Source organism: Akebia trifoliata, chromosome 8, assembly GCF_017979445.1.
Source record: "Akebia trifoliata isolate Shusen 1 chromosome 8, ASM1797944v1, whole genome shotgun sequence".
In the NCBI taxonomy this organism is placed as follows: Eukaryota; Viridiplantae; Streptophyta; class Magnoliopsida; order Ranunculales; family Lardizabalaceae; genus Akebia; species Akebia trifoliata.
In genome coordinates this window covers 4,339,923-4,358,237 of record NC_141382.1, presented here as the reverse complement: position 1 = coordinate 4,358,237, position 18,315 = coordinate 4,339,923, and the positions used below count along the sequence as shown (strand labels likewise).

The 18,315-nt window shown below is 33.9% G+C and overlaps 1 protein-coding gene across 1 annotated transcript; it reads right to left on the bottom strand.

Moving 5' to 3' along the window:
* Nucleotides 1-1,929: 1,929 nt before the first annotated feature.
* Nucleotides 1,930-6,896, bottom strand: LOC147395588 (Protein kinase superfamily protein). Its single transcript, XM_086451077.1, has 7 exons — nt 6,594-6,896; nt 6,401-6,499; nt 5,465-5,577; nt 5,164-5,374; nt 4,550-4,781; nt 4,311-4,461; nt 1,930-2,490 (listed from the first exon to the last, which is right to left on the bottom strand). The coding sequence occupies exons 2-7, from the start codon at nt 6,471-6,473 to the stop codon at nt 2,119-2,121; spliced, it is 1,152 nt and encodes a 383-aa protein (XP_086307203.1). The 5' UTR covers nt 6,474-6,499; nt 6,594-6,896; the 3' UTR covers nt 1,930-2,118.
* Between the last annotated feature and the right edge of the window lie 11,419 nt (nt 6,897-18,315).

The window sequence follows — 18,315 nt, the reverse complement described above, 5'->3', positions numbered from 1 at the left end:
TACATCTTCAAAATGATTGAAATAATCATTGAAAATGACTTTTTCTTCCTTCTTAAATCCTTCTCATCGGAATGGAATCTTTAAAACTTGACCGGGATACCTGAAATTTAATTTAATTTTTTTTAGATGAAAAATGGTGAGTTTAAATGATTAGGGCAATTTCTACATTTCAATCATGAGAAATGTCTAGAATAGGGCTCAGGGACTGTTTTGAAATGAAGGATTTACTAAATGGTCTATTTTGATAAAACTAAATTGATAGAAAAGTTAACACCCAGGACTGTAAGTAATTTTTCCTTATTTTTATAGAGAGTCCATACGTGCTTATGATTCCAGTCCATGTTCTGTAGCTCGGTTGCTCTCTTAGAACCTTAAACTTCAATATTTTATCAGAGTGGTGGTGTGCAAAGCCCAAGAGTCCAACTCGATTCTACTACCCAGAGTTGGAATTGGATCAGGCAGTTTATAACTGTATATAACCCATGGATCTAACCCTGACCCGGCCCGCTTTACACCTATATAACTGAAGTGGTAATTTATCTTCCTACACGTCCTAAACACTCAGTAAATTTAAAATCAGAACTATAATAAAAATATAGGAAAATGTCGAAATGACAAGAAGTATTTATTGCGATTCTCACAAGTCAGACGTGGGATGTGCACATAATCATAGATGTGTTTTCTCACAATATGAGTAAAAATCATCTACGATTATGCATGCATGTCCACGTCAAACTAGCGAGAATCACAGAAGGGTTTTGTTAACAAGTGCCTAAGGGCACTTGTTAAACTGCATTAAGTACCCTCTGGTAATAAGTATTTGAGAGTATTTTTGGTAAAATAAAATTTTTGAGGGTATTTTTGGTAGGAAATTTAATTTTCAAAGTGTATTTATTGCACTTTAGAGTCAAGAAAGAGTATTTGTAGTGTAATTTTATAGTAAGTAAATGAACCAACCCACCAAGACCTGAGTCTTGAAAACGTGGCCTATTTTTCTGGCGTAAATATAGGGGATCAAACACATGGGGTCACGCTTCAATAGACGACCAAAATAAACTCTGTTTGACGAAGACTTTTTCATTTTTTGAGGGTAATTATAAAAGCACCCCACAAATTAATAAGGGCAACTTACATCATGGCTGAATTGAATTTGTTTTGTCTTATATGTGTTACACGTTTCATAAAATATCAGCCCATTTTAAAATTTCTAATCCCATCAAAATTATTTTACAAAAAAAATGAATGATTTGCAGATCTTGAACTTGTTCTGACGGAGTTAGAAATGGACAGATTTTTGATGAGAAGGATTTTCTCATCATAAAAATCATCCTCACCAAAAATCAATTCATTTCAAAACTTTTTAACCTATATAAGACAAAATAATTCAGCTATAGAATGAGTTGCCCTTATTAATTCATGGAGTGCTTTTACAAATATCCTTTCTTTTATATTGAGTTGAGGGGAGAATTTTTTCAAAAACCTGTTTGAAGGAGATCACATTTTTTTTTTTTCATTTTTAGAGACAAATGTTCCAATCAAATTGAGATACTCGAAGAGTAGATTGGAATAAAAACAGAAACAGATCCAATGTGGTTTAATAATATTCCATTCTGAACTGAAGTACCAATTTTAATTTTTACACGACGTGACCACCATTGTTTATCCAGGGAGGTAGTGAAGTTGGCTTTGGAAACGTAGCATAAAAAGGGACACTAGAGAGCATTCAATCTCTCATCATAAGAATAAATAAGGCGATCGAATACCAACAAATTTCCCACCATAATCAACTTTGCTTCAAAGAGAAATGCTTGGAATTATGAATTAAGACATTAACAGCAGAAAAATGCTTCGAAAGGGTATAAGATTAAAAAGTGATGAACTCATCCTACTAGTTCTTCATTCACCAATTGGTGGACCCTGCAACTTCGATTAAAAAAAAAAGAATATTTAATTACTCAATTACTAAAATTGTATACAGACCGATCCAAATCCAACTTTGGGTAGTGTAAGGTATCCTTTCTACCTTTACATGTTCGAAGAAAACGAACCAACATGTCAGATTAGACTACTAAACAGAATATAAGGCACTTTAACACCCATTCATAAGGCAGTCTAGGCTCACCTTGGTTGCATCTGAGTCACGCTTTCAGAAGAGCTGTTGAAATGTGTGGAAGCAATAAATGGAATCATCGACCTTTTGTTTTTAGGCTTCTGTGAAGTCGAGCCTTCCTGCGAACTACTACCAGCCGAGTATTGGGCAGTACTACCATGGCCCTTGTACACACCAGGCTGTGTAAGTGTGCTCTCATTGATGGCCAGATCTTTCAACAACATCTCCACCACTTGTTTCATGGAGGGTCTCAGGTGTGATGCTGCTTGGGTACAAAAGAGTGCCACCTTGATGAATCGCACCACTTCATCCTCGGGATACTCAACCAGCACTGGATCCACTATGTCCAACAGCCTATCTTCTTTGTGCAGTTTCCATGTCTGTAATATCATCCGTATGATTCAATCAGAACAATTCAACAAAACATTCTCTATGTAAGAGAGAGAGAGAGGGACTTCTCATTTTGGTATTTATTGGTTCGGAAACAGAAAATATCAAGCAAATGAAAGTATTCCAGGTGGGATTGTAACCCATAATTTTGTAGATTTCTTAAGCCAAAAATTAAGAGAGCTGCTATTTGCACCCCAACTTTATTACACCTCAATTTTTTTAAATTATTTATCATTCCCTAGTTAATGATTAAACCATACCAGGCAAACATTACAAAAGTTCGGTTCAATTAACATTACAAAGCATTATAACTCAATCAAACAACTTCAACAGTCATTTACAATTAATATTAGGCCCATATAAAACCCTAAACCTAACAAATATAAGTCTTAAAAAAAAAAAAACGAGAGAGTTTCTATTTGCACCCCAACTTTTACTTATTCTCATCCATTGACTGATTTTTTATATATTCAAATTTGGGTGTAATAAGTAAAAGGTGGGGTGCCAAAAGCAGGTCTCAAAATCAATCTTATCAAATACTGATAACCCAGGTTTGTTAACTTTCTTTCTTATCTGGAGGTCTCCACCAATTCCTCTACACCAAATAGTGCCCAAGAATACATTCTTTCAAGAATCCAGTTTAATCTATTTAGGCATGGAAGATATTTTAGTTAGGACCCTAAGAAAACAAAGAAACCAGGTCAGTCCCCCTAATAAAACAAATTGAACATGGAGGAGACCAAGTTAGGGGTCAATCCTCACCAAAAAAATCTGATCTTTGTGTCAAGGAGATCTCCCTTTCATTTCATGGGATCCACACATTTCTTAGGGTCCAGTGAAAATGAAGTTGGAATAATTATTTACATTTTCCTGGTCTTTGAGTCAAGGAGATTCATACGTTTCTTAGGGGTAAGTCACCATGCTATCATGATTTCAAATGTTGGTTTAATGTCTCATCTCGTCTCAGAAAAATAATCTGGTCTTGGGCTAGATAAATCATTTATCTCAATTTACAATTATTTATTAGACTATATTTACCTTTTAATAATAATTTTTATTTATTTATAATATAAGGTAGATTATAAAACAAGTACTTACAACTTACAAGATTACTTTTTATTTAACTAATAAATATTTAAGGAGATGGGATTGAATGGACCAAAGGACCATCTATCTCTATGGACCACATGTCAACGTGGTTCCCAAATATACCATCAAGAGCCATACGTATCTAGAGCACAAAATTTTATGAACTCCCAAAAAAACTGAATTAAAAAAAGATATTTTTTTTTCACTATTAGGCTTAAAATTTAAATCTGCGACTTCAATGGCTGTCCATTTTTAAACTCAAGAACTAGCTCCAACTTTTTTTTATTTTTTTCAAATCCAATCTAGACCACAAACAAGAGGGCTGAGTTGTCATTTGGACCAACGGGGCAGTCCACATGGCCGAAATACGGACCTCAGTCCAGGTTCTACATGGTCCCTTGGTCCATACAACCTTTTCCCATATTTAAATTATAAAAAATAATTATCTTAACAAAAATATACCAAATCCGAGTTGATTTAGCCGAGTTAAACTGACTCAGCCAAGATTTTCAAAATATTGTTCAAGCCATCTCGTTTTTCTTAAGAGATGGTGTGAAACCTGAGAAATGACGTAAATCCTTCTCGTTAGTGAAAAATGCCTAGATGACTCGGGTGACTAATCTCAGTCTCGGACAAGATTTTAAACCTTGGATTTCAGCATTAGGCTTTATTCCTTTTAATGGTTTCCATATAATTAGAAAACAGGGTTCAGAGAGCTAACCCATTCAAGAAGAAGCATTAGCTCTTCTCCCCATGCCGACTTACTACTACTACTGCCACTGATTATTTCAAGTATAAGCACCCCAAAACTATAGATATCGGCTTTTTTCGTCAGTTGTCCTAATATGGCATACTCAGGTGCCAGGTAACCCCTGCACATAAATAATAAAAAAGTTATAATATGGAAAAAAGTTAACGTGCATTGGAATTTTGACAAAATTGGATAATAAGTATGCTTACATTGTTCCTGCCACTCTTGTACTAAGATGAGTAACATTGTCCAAAAAAAGTTTAGCGAGCCCAAAGTCTCCAATTTTTGGATTCAAGTTTCCATCAAGAAGTATGTTACTAGCTTTAATGTCTCGGTGGACAATACGTGCTTCGTCATGAAGAAAAGCGAGCCCTTGAGCAGTACCTATGCAGATAGCAGCTCTTTGAGGCCAATCTAGAACAATCTGTTTACTCTTTGGGCCTAAAAATGGCATGTAAGAAGTCAGTTGCAAGTGAAAATTCATATTTTGGAATCTATTTGTCTATATTGAAATACAAATCTCCATTCAGTCAACATTGTGACTTGGATATTAGTAGAACTATTTAATAATATAAAAAGTTATCAGGGATAGTAAAAATTGAGAGCTTCTATTGCCACACCAACTTGTGCTAATGCCACCCCTAGATGTGTGCTAATTCTTTGGTGATTTACAAATGAATTGGCTTGGCATAAGCAAAAGTGGGCGTGTCAATAAAATCTCTCTATTGTTGACTTGACCATCAGGGCTATGCCAACTAAGAAGGTTTGTTCTGTGCTGCCCAAGAAGCATAGTTTTCACATTAATGATATTCAAATACATTACCAAGTAAAGCATTTGCTAGGCTGTTGTTCTCGAGATACTCATATACTAGCATCCGATTAGTTCCCTCTATACAACACCCAATGAGCTGAACCAAGTTCGCATGTGTAACATTTGACAACATGTCGACTTCAGTCAAAAACTCGTGTGTTCCTTGTGCAGATTCAGCAGAGAGAGACTTAACTGCAACCAGGGTTCCATCCCTTAAAACTCCCTGAGATTGAAAGCTACAAAATTAGGATATATATATATATAAATGTGGCCAGACATTGTTAGGGGATGAATATATGTGTGATTAGCTCACTTTATAGACAACTCCGAAGCCGCCTCCACCCAATTTGTTTGATGGATGGAAATTCCTTGTTGCAGATCTCAACATGTTATAGGAAAAAACCCTGATGTTGTCGGTACTGATCTCTAAACCACATAAAAATAGATAAAACAGAAGACAAGTACCTTAGTATGCAAATATGATAAATTGCATATTAATAAAGGAAAGACAACACTATCACACAACTATCAACCCTGTTTTCTCATTCCAGATGTTATATGAACTAGAGTTAAACTCTTTCGATGGGAAAAGGCTAGTGTCAATAATCTATGCTGGCCGAAGGAGACGCCACGACCAAGAAAAGCATGTAATGTCCAATACAAGAAAAAGGGCGCCAAATGTAAATAGTGGCATTTTGATTGCACAAGGAATGTTAGTGGCATTGACGTAAGACACCAAAAAGGAGTACTCCAGCCCTTGTTTACCACCTGTCCATGTAAGTGATTAATGGTAACTACAACACCCTCATGGACAGGTGTCCACCAAAGAGGCGAGGAACTCCATTCTTTGCACCCCTTTTGATTGAATCAATCACCATCCAAATGGTTATCTACAATTTTGACTCACCAATTTGAACCATTAGACCAAATTGAAACTTCCCTTAGCTCCCGAAAAAAAAAAAAAAATCAATCTAGTTTGTTTAAAAATAGCTTAATTTTGCACCTAATTGAGTATGTAAATTACAGAGAAAATCAAGCAATGGTGAAATTTGGTTACACTAATTACCAACCCTAACTGGTTCTTTAAAATTCTTGAAACCAATCAAGAAAACCCTTTGATGACACTCAAACCAATCAAGAATTCGATATCGATTTCTTCAATTTTAATTGTAAATGCAGTACTCTTACATAGACTGATTATAAGAACAAATTTACAAAAAAAAAAAAAAAAATCCATTCAAATTCTTACCTTCTGTTGGGACTGGAGATTGAAGTCTCTTCTCTTTACCCAATCGAAATGAACCAAAGCAGCTAAATTTCATCGCGAAACCAATTCGATCTCTCTTCCCTAACATCCAACCATCAAATGAAACAAAAATTCATAATTGAATAAAAAAAAAAAAAATCCAAACCCAAAACAGAATTAGCTCAAAGAAGTTTACCGTTATTCTATTAGATCCAAAACCCTAACACAAAATCGAAATACTTCAAAACTGTGATGAAATCGATTCGACTTTTTAGAGTGAAGAAGACGAGAATCAAGAACCCTAGAAAGTGTGACAAAGGTTGGTATAATTATACAGAAGTGAAACCCTAATTTACAAAGAAAAACCCTAATTTGATTTTCCAGGTTTTTTCTTGCACCACCACCACCACCCATCCTTAAATCTAAAACTTGTTTGCTTCTTGTTTCGTGGTTTTCTAATTTTTCGTAATTATTACTTGGAAGTCAAGGGGTGCAAAATTCGGAACAAAAGAAAAAAGATTTGAATAATGTGAACAAGAAAGTCGTTGGGCCCACTGATGCCAAACCAACTTGGAATGATAGTGGTATCATACTTAACCATACTACTTTAATTCTTTGATTTGTACTTTATGAATTAAAAATGGTCGAAACTTCCATAAAATTTGAATCTCACACATATTAAATAAGGAGAGTTGCTATTGCCACACCAAATTTTACTAACTTCTCACCAACTGTGTGCATTTCTTTATGTGATTTATATAGGAATTGGTGTGGCATTAGTAACTCTCTAAATAAATGTTAATCTTTACACGTGTCAATATATTATTAAAGCACAACGCCTCACTTCAATGCACACCAACCAAAAGAATTATTGAACCTATTTGTAGAGTTGGGGAAGACAGAGAAGTTATTAGAGACGTCAGACGTGCGGGGTTTTTTAATAAGTAAATTCAAAATATATTAAGAGTGGTCTAGTATGTAGATGACCAGTAGAAACCATTATATATACACGCGTATTTGAAAGGCTAAACTTTTGAAAGTTGAACCATTCAACTTTTGTAGCTCATGTATATATTTTTTCTTTTAGAGTCATTCACATTGGCATGCACAAAATCATAAATATTTTTCACTTGTATCTCGATGAAAAGTAATTATGATTCTATAGACACTTCCACGTCAATCATGTCTGAAATATGTCAATGTTATTTTAGTATTTTTCCTTTTTTTAGTTTAATGATTTTGTAATACTCTCTCTGACACACGTCCCTGTTACAAAACTGTAAGTCATTTGTCTTGGGATATGCATAATCATAAAATTATTTTCTTGTGTATCTCGAGGCAAATGATCTATGATTTTCTGATGAGGGTGTAAGGGGACATCATATTATTATGACTTTTTTTTTTTCCTTCTATTTAAGGTGGTATTAGTCTTTACCTATGAAAGTGAGACTATCTTCTTATGGAGTGAAGAGAGGTTATATTGACCGGAACTTCTTTCTTAAAGGGTGGGTCAAATTTTAAAAATAAAGTTCAAAAAAATCAATTTTCTAAGAACACCTTCTTCTAATAACTCAAGAAAGGAAATCTCTCCTAGGATTTCTCAAAGACCATCGATTTCAAAAGAGTCAACTCACGTCACTTAAATCTCGCCTATATTTCCTTCCTAAAATCTCTCTTATCTTGATCACTTGTTGCTTATTTTGAATTGTACATTTTTTGTATTTTTAATTTGATTTGTAATTGTCCAAGAATCTTAGGATCTCATGATTGTACATCATTCTATAAATATTCTGAAAATGAATGAGAAAGATAGAAAATATATTTTTCTTCAAACTCCTTTATGGTATCTGAGCCAAAGTCTCACGATTTTGATCTTTGTTTTTGACTCATGATCTTTAAAAAAAAAAAAAAAATCCTTGATAATCCGCTTTCACGACAATTTCTTCAAATCTCTCTGTGTTGGTCTCGATCAAACTTGATTGAACCAACTATACCTTATGGTTGGCACAATTCTTACATTTTCTTAAAGATAAACAAATTATTTGACTATGTTGATGGAACAAAGCCATCTCCAAATCAGCATCTTCGGGGTACCAATGAAGCTTATGTGGAAAATCCTCTCTATCGTACGTGGCATAAGCAAGATCAACAGATCCTCGGTTGGATCAATTCTACCTTGACTCGACAAGTGCTCTCTACTGTTGCTCATTTCATTACATCAAAGGATATCTGGCAATCCCTTGAGAAATGGTATGTTTCCCAGTCTAGAACTCGTATTTTACAATTGAAGACTCAACTTCAATAGACCAAGAGAGGTAATTCGTCCATTACTGAATATCTTGATAAGATGAACATGATAGCTGGTAGCCTTGCTCTTGTTGGAAAAAGAATACTTGATGAAGAACTGATTGAAATGATATTAAATGGTGATGGTCATACTTATGAAAGTATTGTTAATTCTATGTAAACTAAAGATACTCTTGTCTCTCTTGATGATCTTACTAGTCTTTTGTTGAGTGTTGAAATGCGCATGAAGGAACACAATGTTCTCTCTATTAAACAAACCACTACATCTTTATATACTCCAATGAACAAAAATCAGTTACCATCTTGCAATAATGCACGCCTATTACCATCACCTGGTCCACCTGGCCAACCTTCTCATGGATCTTAAACTGGTCCAAATGCACTTCGGATTCTTTGTCAAATCTACCATCACATGGGTCATATTGCAATCAATTGCTATCATTGATTTGATTACTCCTATGAAGGGCGGGTACCTACAAAGAAACTGGCTGCTATGGTGGTATCTTCATCTCGATTTGGGAAAGTTGAAACATGGATCACAAATAGTTTCAATACCAACACCATTGATCAGGTAGCCGATATTTTCACAAATGCGTTTCTAAATGAATTTCTTACAGAAGAGGTCTATATGAAGCAACCATGGGGATTTGAAGATCCAAATTTCCTAAATTATGTTTGCAAATTATGGCGTTCAATCTGTGGCTTGAAACGAACACCCTATGCTTGGTTTCAACAGTTTTCAGATTTTTTAGCTGAATTGGGTTTCACAAAGTCCAAAGCTGATTATTCCTTATTTGTTTACAATAACCATGGAATTCTTGTCTACCTACTCATTTATGTAGATGACATATTTGTCATAGGTAATTGCTCAAAGCATATCAATTAACTTCTTCATGCTCTCAATACTAAATTCTCCATGAAGAACCTAGGCCCACTTCAATATTTTCTTGGTTTCGAAGCCAAATATACCAAGGATGGTTTAGTTCTATCTCAAGTCAAGTACGCCATAGATCTACTAACTCGTCTTAAAATGGCTGACGCAAAACCCTTGCCAACTCTTACCGTTCGTGGTCAAAAGCTTTCTGCTATAAAACGAGAACTTCTTACAAATTCGTCAAAATATAAAAGTATTGTTAGAGCACTCTAATACCTAACTCTCACATGACCTGATCTCAGCTACTGAGTGAATCAAGTCTGCCCATTTATGCATCGGCTTACTACAATTCATTGGACAATAGTTAAACGTATCATGCGTTATGTCAAAGGAACCATTACTGATGGTAGTCGTTTTCAAAATGGAAACTTGTCTATTCAAGGTTTTTTAGACTCAGACCATGCGAGTGATCAGGATGATAGATGTTCTACGGGAGGATACTGCATCTACTTAGGAAATAATCTTATTTCCTAAGTTAAAAAAAAACAAAGGACTGTGTCCAAATCAAGCATAGAATCTGAATACCACCAACTTGCCTTAGTAACAACTGAAATTTCTTGGCTGAGACAATTATTACGAGACTTATTTGTCTTTCTATCTTCACCTCTGGTGCTTTGATGTGACAATATAAGTTCCATTATTCTTCCTTTCAATCCTATATTTCATTCATGCACCAAACACATAGAAGTTGATTACCATTGTATTAGGGAAAAAGTCGTTCACAAGAACTAGTAGTTCCATCAACACCATTGATTAGGTAGCCGATATTTCACAAAGGGACTTAGTATACTACGATTTCAATTTTTGAAGTCCAAACTGTTGGTACAGGATCTTCCCATCAATTTGCGGGGGTGTGATAACTCAAGAGAGGAAATCTTTCCTAGGATTTCTCAAAGACCATCAGTATCAAAAGACTCAAAAGAGTCAACTCATGTCACTTAAATCTCGCCTATATTTCTTTCTTAAAATCTCTCTTATCTTGATCACTTGTTGCCTATTTTGAATTGTACAGTTTTTGTATTTTAAATTTAGCTTGTAATTGTCCCATAATTTTAGGATCTCATGATTGTACATCATTCTATAAAGATTTTGAAAATGAATGAGAAAGACAGGAAATATATTTTCCATCAAACTCTTTTATCATTGATTGCACCACCTTCTATTATTATGAAGCAATCGTAAGTTGAAAAGTTTAGGCTATAAAATCAATCGCTAAAAACTTAAATCCCACTAGAAAAAGCTACATTTCGTCAAAAAAATGAAAAATCTCAATCCACATACTAAATCTTTAGTAGTAAACTATTGAAATACCTTAAATAAAGTTGAACTCATTTTAAAAAAAATGGTTTAGGTTATACTTCTCATCCATAACTCTAATGGATGCAATGCAATGTTAGTGTCGTTTCTAGTTAGGAAGGCAGTGCAGGCTATATTAGAGTCTTTGATGATTAGAAATACAATGCATTGAATTTAGATGGATGCAACCCATTTTTTTTTTCCAGAAAATGAATTCAAACACTAAGATGAAATTCAATGTTGCATATTTGTTCCATTTGTTAAATATGAGTTCAAGCAATCAAATATTATACAATCCAATGTTGACACTGTGTTGTCGAAATGACTCTATGCATGCTGATAGGGCACACCCAACATGGAGAATTTTTAAAAAGCTAAACCCATGTTGACAAAAGCCTATTGACATGCACAAAACCATGTCGATAGGTCATCCAACATGGTACATCTGATACATGGAGTTTTTCAAGGCAAAACTCATGTTAACATGAGCCTGTCGACATGCATAGAGTCATGTTAACATATGCCAAAAAAATTACCAAGTTCCATGCAGGTTGCTAGGTGCCATCTGACACAAAGTCACCTGAGTCAATGGAGTTGTCGGAGTTTCTTAAGTTGCCGTCAAGTGCCCAAACACGTTTTTATTTTATATATTTAATTAAAAGGTGTCCTAAGAAATTCCTGGAATATTAATAAAATTTCCTTAAGGTTGTATTTGGATTGAAAGAAATGGAGAGAAGAGAAAATAAATGAGTTTCTCTCTATTTCACTTGTTTGGATTGTTAAGTGGGCAGAGAAGATAAAAGAATTGGAGAGAAGAGGAGAGGAAAAAAAGGTGAGTTTTTATTTTCTCCAAAAGCGGAGATAAGCCCTTTTAAAATATTTTATAATGCTAACTCTTCTCTTTTAAGGTATTTAAAATTTCAAAGTTGTCCCAATTTCATTCCAGTCAATCCAAACACGGTGGAGAGAAATTGAGTTTCTCTTCTCTCCACTTCTTTCAATCCAAACACTGCTTAATGAAACTGATAACTCGCCTTAGAATCTGATTCAACATAACAAATGATGATGATAATCTTAGAAGTACAACTCCATGAATCATATAGACTCTTTGAGGTGTGCAACAAAGTAGTTGTTAAGGACATTAATATTACTTGTTCCATCAATTCAAATTTGGGTTTGAGGTTTGTCATTCTACAATGAAGGTACTGCATATGGGTAAGAAGCGATACTTTGTTTTTCAATTTTCTTAGATTTGTTAGCTTGATTAAATAGTTTGGTTCATTTTATAGTAAAAATAAACAAAAATATATATAATAATTACAGTTTTCAAGGGCTCAACGATGATTCTAAAAAGTGGAATTGGAATCGAAAAAGAAGCGGTAACGATTGACTCAGATTTGGTAATTTTGTCATGCCTATCAAGAAGTATGTACTTGCACTTATGGTGGCCCCTTTGATGCTTCTACCACATTATACTCTACACACTTCCTTTATTTTTGGGTAGTTTCTAGGTTCTTGATTGTGATTAACTGCAAAATCATTCTACGGTCACAAATCCTCCATTATCTATAATTGAGTTTGCCAACTATGTAAATAATTGCCATTGAGAACTCTCATAATTGCAAATTTTGATTATCTTACGGTTATTTGCAACATACTTGGGTAGGTTCAACTCAATACTTATAGGTCTAATCCAACCATGGGCAGCAAGTTTTAAAGCATGGTTGGGTTTGGGCGTTGCATTTTGAGTGACCAAAAATTTTATTGGGCTTGAACTGAGGTTTCAGAGACAACCCAACCAACGCTTTCCTAATTTCAATTTTCACCTAGACATGGATCCCAAGGAGAGTACATCCATAAAAACATCCACGAACATGCGATTCTACTGCATACTTGCCGAGTAAAATAATTTTTTTTTCAGTTCCTATAAATTGAGTTCTTTTTAGTCCTCAATGAAATCAGGTAAAGAAAAAAGGGATCCGGAGAATGGGGGTTTTAGTATTTGATTCTATTTCATTTATGGTTAAACAGGTGCCAACACCCTTAATAATAATACAAATTTTAAGTATAAATAATCAATATTTAAAAACATATATGGCATACTTTAATGACAAATTAGCGCATCTATTGAATCATCGAGATAGATCAAGTTAAATCGCCAAGGATGTACGTTGATTTTTTCCATTCAAACTTTAATTTAACCGTTTTGCTCTAGGTTTAGGAAATCGAAAATGTTGCACCTCAACACTGAAAATCATTGAAGCGCGTCTTCTTATCTAGAAAACCCACTTGAATTGGATGATTCAGCCTTGTTTCTTCAACTCGGTTTTGAATCATCTTTTCTAAGAATAAAAAAAATAAAAACCTTGATGCACGTCAATTAATGTTTGTTTGAGTATATTGTTTAATTAAATCCATCAGAGCACAACATTGATCATTGGAGTGGATTGTCAGAGCCATCACTAGAGTTTGAAATCTTCAGAGCAAATCGTCAATGTATGGGTGGTGTAAAAGCTAATCATTTTTAAAAAATATAATAAGGGGAACCGGGGTTGAGGGGGGCATTTAGAAATATGATTTTACTTATTAGAATATAAACTACCACCCAAAAGTTAGGGTTATTTAAAAAAAAAAATCCATGTCAGGTTCATCAAATAATTACCCCATATATATATATATATATATATAGGGAAATGTTCAGCACCCTAAGTTTTACCACACACTTTAACAAACGTTTTTTGTCCTACATGGGTTAGAAGTTTTGGAATGAGCTGATTTTTGGTGAGGATGATCTCTATGATTAGAAGATCATCCTCCCCAAAAATCAGCCCATTCCGAAATGTTTAGCCCCATGTTTACACGTTGAAAAATCATGGACCGTCCATTTTTTGTAAATCAATTTTGATGGGGTTAGAAGTTTTGGAATGAGCTGATTTTTGGTGAGGATGATCTCCTCACCATAGAGATCATCCTCCCCAAAAATCAGCTCATTCCGAAACTTCTAACCCATGTAAGACAAAACGCGTTTGTTAAAGTGTGTGGTAAAACTTAGGGTGCCGAACGGGACCCATATATATATATATAATGAACTATTAATAAAGGGTGGTGTTCGGTAGCCAACGTTACAGAGCCAACACATTTGTCCTATGTGATTTAAAAGTTTTGGATTGAACTGATTTTTTGTGAGGATGATCTCTACATTGAGGAGGTCATCCTCACCAAAATCAGCCCAGTTTGAAATTTCTAAGTCCATCAAAAGCGGTTTACAAATTTTTAATAAAAAAATTGACGATTCATAATTCTAAACCGCTTTTGATGGATTTAAAAGTTTTAGATTTTGCTGATTTTTGGTGAAAATAATCTTGCCACTATAAAGATCATCCTCAACAAAATTCAATTCAATTTAAAACTTTTAAGCCACATAAGACAAACATGTTGGCTCCCAAACGCTTTCATCCGAACTTGACCCATTAGTAAATGGGTCATGGGTGTGTATTTTAAAAAAAATATAGTAAGAAAAGAAGAGAAAAAAGAGAAAAAAGCATTGAACCAGTTCCATTAATAATTGATGGTCAAATCTGGCTGGGTTTGAGCAAGACCAATTTATTGTATAGAATAGGTCTTGGTTTAGGAGCATCGTACCCTTATTGTTTGACAACTACTTTGTTGCACACCTAAAAGAGTCTATATGATTCATGGAGTTGTACTTCTAAGATTATCATTATCATTTGTTCTCTTAAATCATAATCTAAGGTAAGTATCAATTTCACATAGGCTATGTTAGTATTGAGAGAAGTTGAGAGAAGAGAAACTCGTTAAGCGAAGAGAAGAAAAGGGAAGAGAAGATAAACTCAATTTCTCACCACCATTTTGTATTAAAAGGAGAGAACTTCAGACAACTTTGAAAATTTAAAATATCTTAAAAGAGATCTGGGGGCAAAGTTGGCATTATAAAATATTCTAAAAGGGTTTTTCTCTCCTTTTATCTCAATTTTTGGAGATAATGAAAACTCACCTTTTTTTCTCTCCTCTTCTCTACCCACTTAACAATCTAAACAGGAGAAATGGAGAGAAACTCATTTATTTTCTCTTCTCTTCTCTTCTTTCCATTTCTCTCAATCCAAACATAGTCTTAAGGAAATTTTATTAATATGCCAGGAATTACTGAGGACACCTTTAAATTAAATATATAAAATAAAAATGTGTTTGGACACTTGACGGCAACTTCATTGACTCAGGTAACTTTTGACGATGGCACTTGTCGACCTGCATGGAACTTGGCAATTTTTTTGGCATATATTGACATGACTCTATGCATGCCGACAGGCTCATGTTGACATGAGTTTTGCCTTGAAAAACTCCATGTACCAGATGTGCCATGTTGGATGACCTATTGACATGGTTTTGTGCATGTCAATAGGCTCTAGTCAACATGGATTTAGCCTTGAAAAAATTCTCCACGTTGGGTGTGCCCTGTCAACATAGAGTCATTTCGACAACACAGTGTCGACATTGGATTGTATAATATTTGATTGCTTGAACTCATATTTAACAAATGAAACAAATATGCAACATTGAATTTCATCTTAGTGTTTGAATTCATTTTTTGAAAGAAAAAAAAATGGGTTGCATCCATCTAAATTCAATGCATTGCATTTCTAGTCATCGAAGACTAATATAACCTGCATTGCCTTCCTAACTAGAAACGACACTAACATTGTATTGCATCCATTAGAGTTATGGATGAGAAGTATAGCCTAAACCATTTTTTTTTTAAAAATGAGTTCAACTTTATTTAAGGTACTTCAATAGTTTACTACTAAGGATTAAGTATGTGGATTGAATGTATTTGGAATCGAAAAAGAAGCGTTGGCAACGATTGACTCAGATTTGGTAATTTTGTCATGCCTGTCAAGAAGTTTGTACTTGCACTTAAAGTGGTCCCTTTGATGTTTCTATGACATAATACTCTACACACTTCCTTTACTTTAGGGTAGTTTCTAGGTTCTTGATTGTGATTAACTGCAAAATCATCCTACGGTCACAAATCCTCCATTATCTATAATTGAGTTTGCCAACTACGTAAATAATTGCCTTTGAGATCTAGAACTCTCATACTTGAAAATTTTGATTATTTTACGGTTATTTGCAACATACTTTGGTAGGTTCAACTCAATATTTATGAGTCTAATCCAACCATGGGCAGCAAGTTTTAAAGCGTGGTTGGGTCTGGGCGTTGCATTTTGATTGACCAAAAATTTTATTGGGCTTGAACTGAGGCTTCAGAGACAACCTAACCAACGCTTTCCTAATTTCAATTTTCACCTAAACATGGATCCCAAGGAGAGTACATCGATAATTACATCCACGAACATGTGATTCTACTGGATACTTGCCGCATAAGATCAAAACAATTTCAGTTCCTCTCGGTTGAGTTCTTTCTAGTCCCTAATAAAATCAGGTAAAGAAAAAAGGGATCCAGTGCATTGAGAATTTAGGATTTGATTTTAATTCATTTTTGGTTAAACGGGTGCCAACACCCTTAATAATAATAATACAAATTTTAAGTATAAATAATCAATATTAAAAAACATATATAGCATACTTAAATGACAAATTAGCTCAACTATTGAATCATCGAGATAGATCGAGTTAAATCGTCTAGGATGTACGTTGATTTTTCCATCCAAACTTTAATTTAACCGTTTTGCCCTAGGCTTACGAAATCGAAAATGTTGCACCTCAACACTGAAAATCATTGAAGCGTGTCTTCTAATCTAGAAAACCCACTTGATTTGGATGATTAAGCCTTGTTTCTTCAACTTGGTTTTGAATCATCTTTTCTGAGAATAAAAAAATAAAAACCTTGATGCACCTCAATTAATGTTTGTTTGAGTACATTGTTTAATTAAATCCATCAGAGCACAACATTGATCATTGGAGTGGATTGTTGGAGCCATCACTGGTGTTCGAAATCTTCAGAGCGAGTCATCAATGTATGGGTAGTGTAAAAGCTAATCATTTTTCAAAAATATAATAAGGGGAACAGGGTTTGAGGGGGTATTTAAATTTTTTTTTTTTTACTTATTAGACAATAAACTACCACCCAAAAGTTAGGGTTATTTAAAAAAATCCCTATCCCTAGCTTCATCAAATAGTTCATATATATATATAATGAATTATCAATAAAGGGTGGCGTTCGACAACCAATGTTAGGGAGCCAACACATTTGTCCTATATAATTTAAAAGTTTTGGATTGAACTGATTTTTTGTGAGGATGATCTCTACGTTGAGGAGGTCATCATCACCAAAATCAGCTGAATAAAAAATTTCTAAATCCATTAAAAACGAATTACAAATTTTTGATAAAAAATTGACGATTCACAATTCTAAACTTTTTTTGATAGATTTAAAAGTTTTAGATTCAGTTGATTTTTGGTGAGAATGATCTCGTCATCATAGAGGTCATCCTCACCAAAAATCAATTCAATCTAAAATTTGTAAGCCACGTAAGATTAATGTCTTGACTTTCTGACGTTGACAGCCGAACCTGATCCATTAGAAAATGGGTCATGAGTGTGTAGTTTAAAAAAGATATAGTCAAAAATGAAGAGAAAAAGCATTGAACCAGTTCCATTAATTATGGATAGAATAGGTTTGAGCAAGACCATTTATTGTATAGAATAGGTCTTGGCTCAGAAGCGTCGGACTCTTCTTATTTAATTACTATTTGGCTCCATCCAGATCTTTGAACACGTCTTAAGCGTACTATTATCATTTAATAATCCAAATAAAAAATTACAAAAAGGAATATTTCATCATTTTCTAATCCCAAGTTGAAAAAAATAAAAATTTATAAACACAATACATTTTAATCATTCAGATATTCGTCTACTATGATAGATTTGCTAAATTTTTTAATTTTCATATTTTTATTTTCATAATTCCTTCTTCTTGAATGTAAGACTTTTTTTTTTTTTTTCCTTTTCAATTAATTAGTTAAAAAAGATGCAAGTGGATGATATATGCACAAGTTGAGTGGTCAATTGAAAAAAAAGGTATTTAGGAAAATGGCAAATTACTGCATCAATCATGTTTTTTTTAATTTTTTTAATTTTTAATATTAGGAAAATGATCATATGTTTTGATTTCATAATTGCTAATTTATCAAAATGGTCATATATTCCTCCCCGAGATTAGTCGTGGTGCGCGCAAGTGATGGTTATATATATTGTATGTTCACATTTGCGATTTACTTATTTACTCTTCTTAAGAATCTACATTGAACTAAAGGGATAAGTGTAAATTTATTAATTATTATATATCAGATAATCATTTTTGTAAAAATAAAATAAAAAACCCTAATTCAACATAAAACTA

Excerpts from the sequence above, each read along its gene's own strand:
- LOC147395588 (XM_086451077.1), bottom strand. The coding sequence starts at position 6,473 with ATGAAATTTAGCTGCTTTGGTTCATTTCGATTGGGTAAAGAGAAGAGA. Across the intron at positions 5,578-6,400 it reads ATCTCCAGTCCCAACAGAAG|AGATCAGTACCGACAACATC; the intron begins GTAAGAATTTGA and ends TATGTGGTTTAG. Across the intron at positions 2,491-4,310 it reads TAATGCTTCTTCTTGAATGG|ACATGGAAACTGCACAAAGA; the intron begins GTTAGCTCTCTG and ends ATGATATTACAG.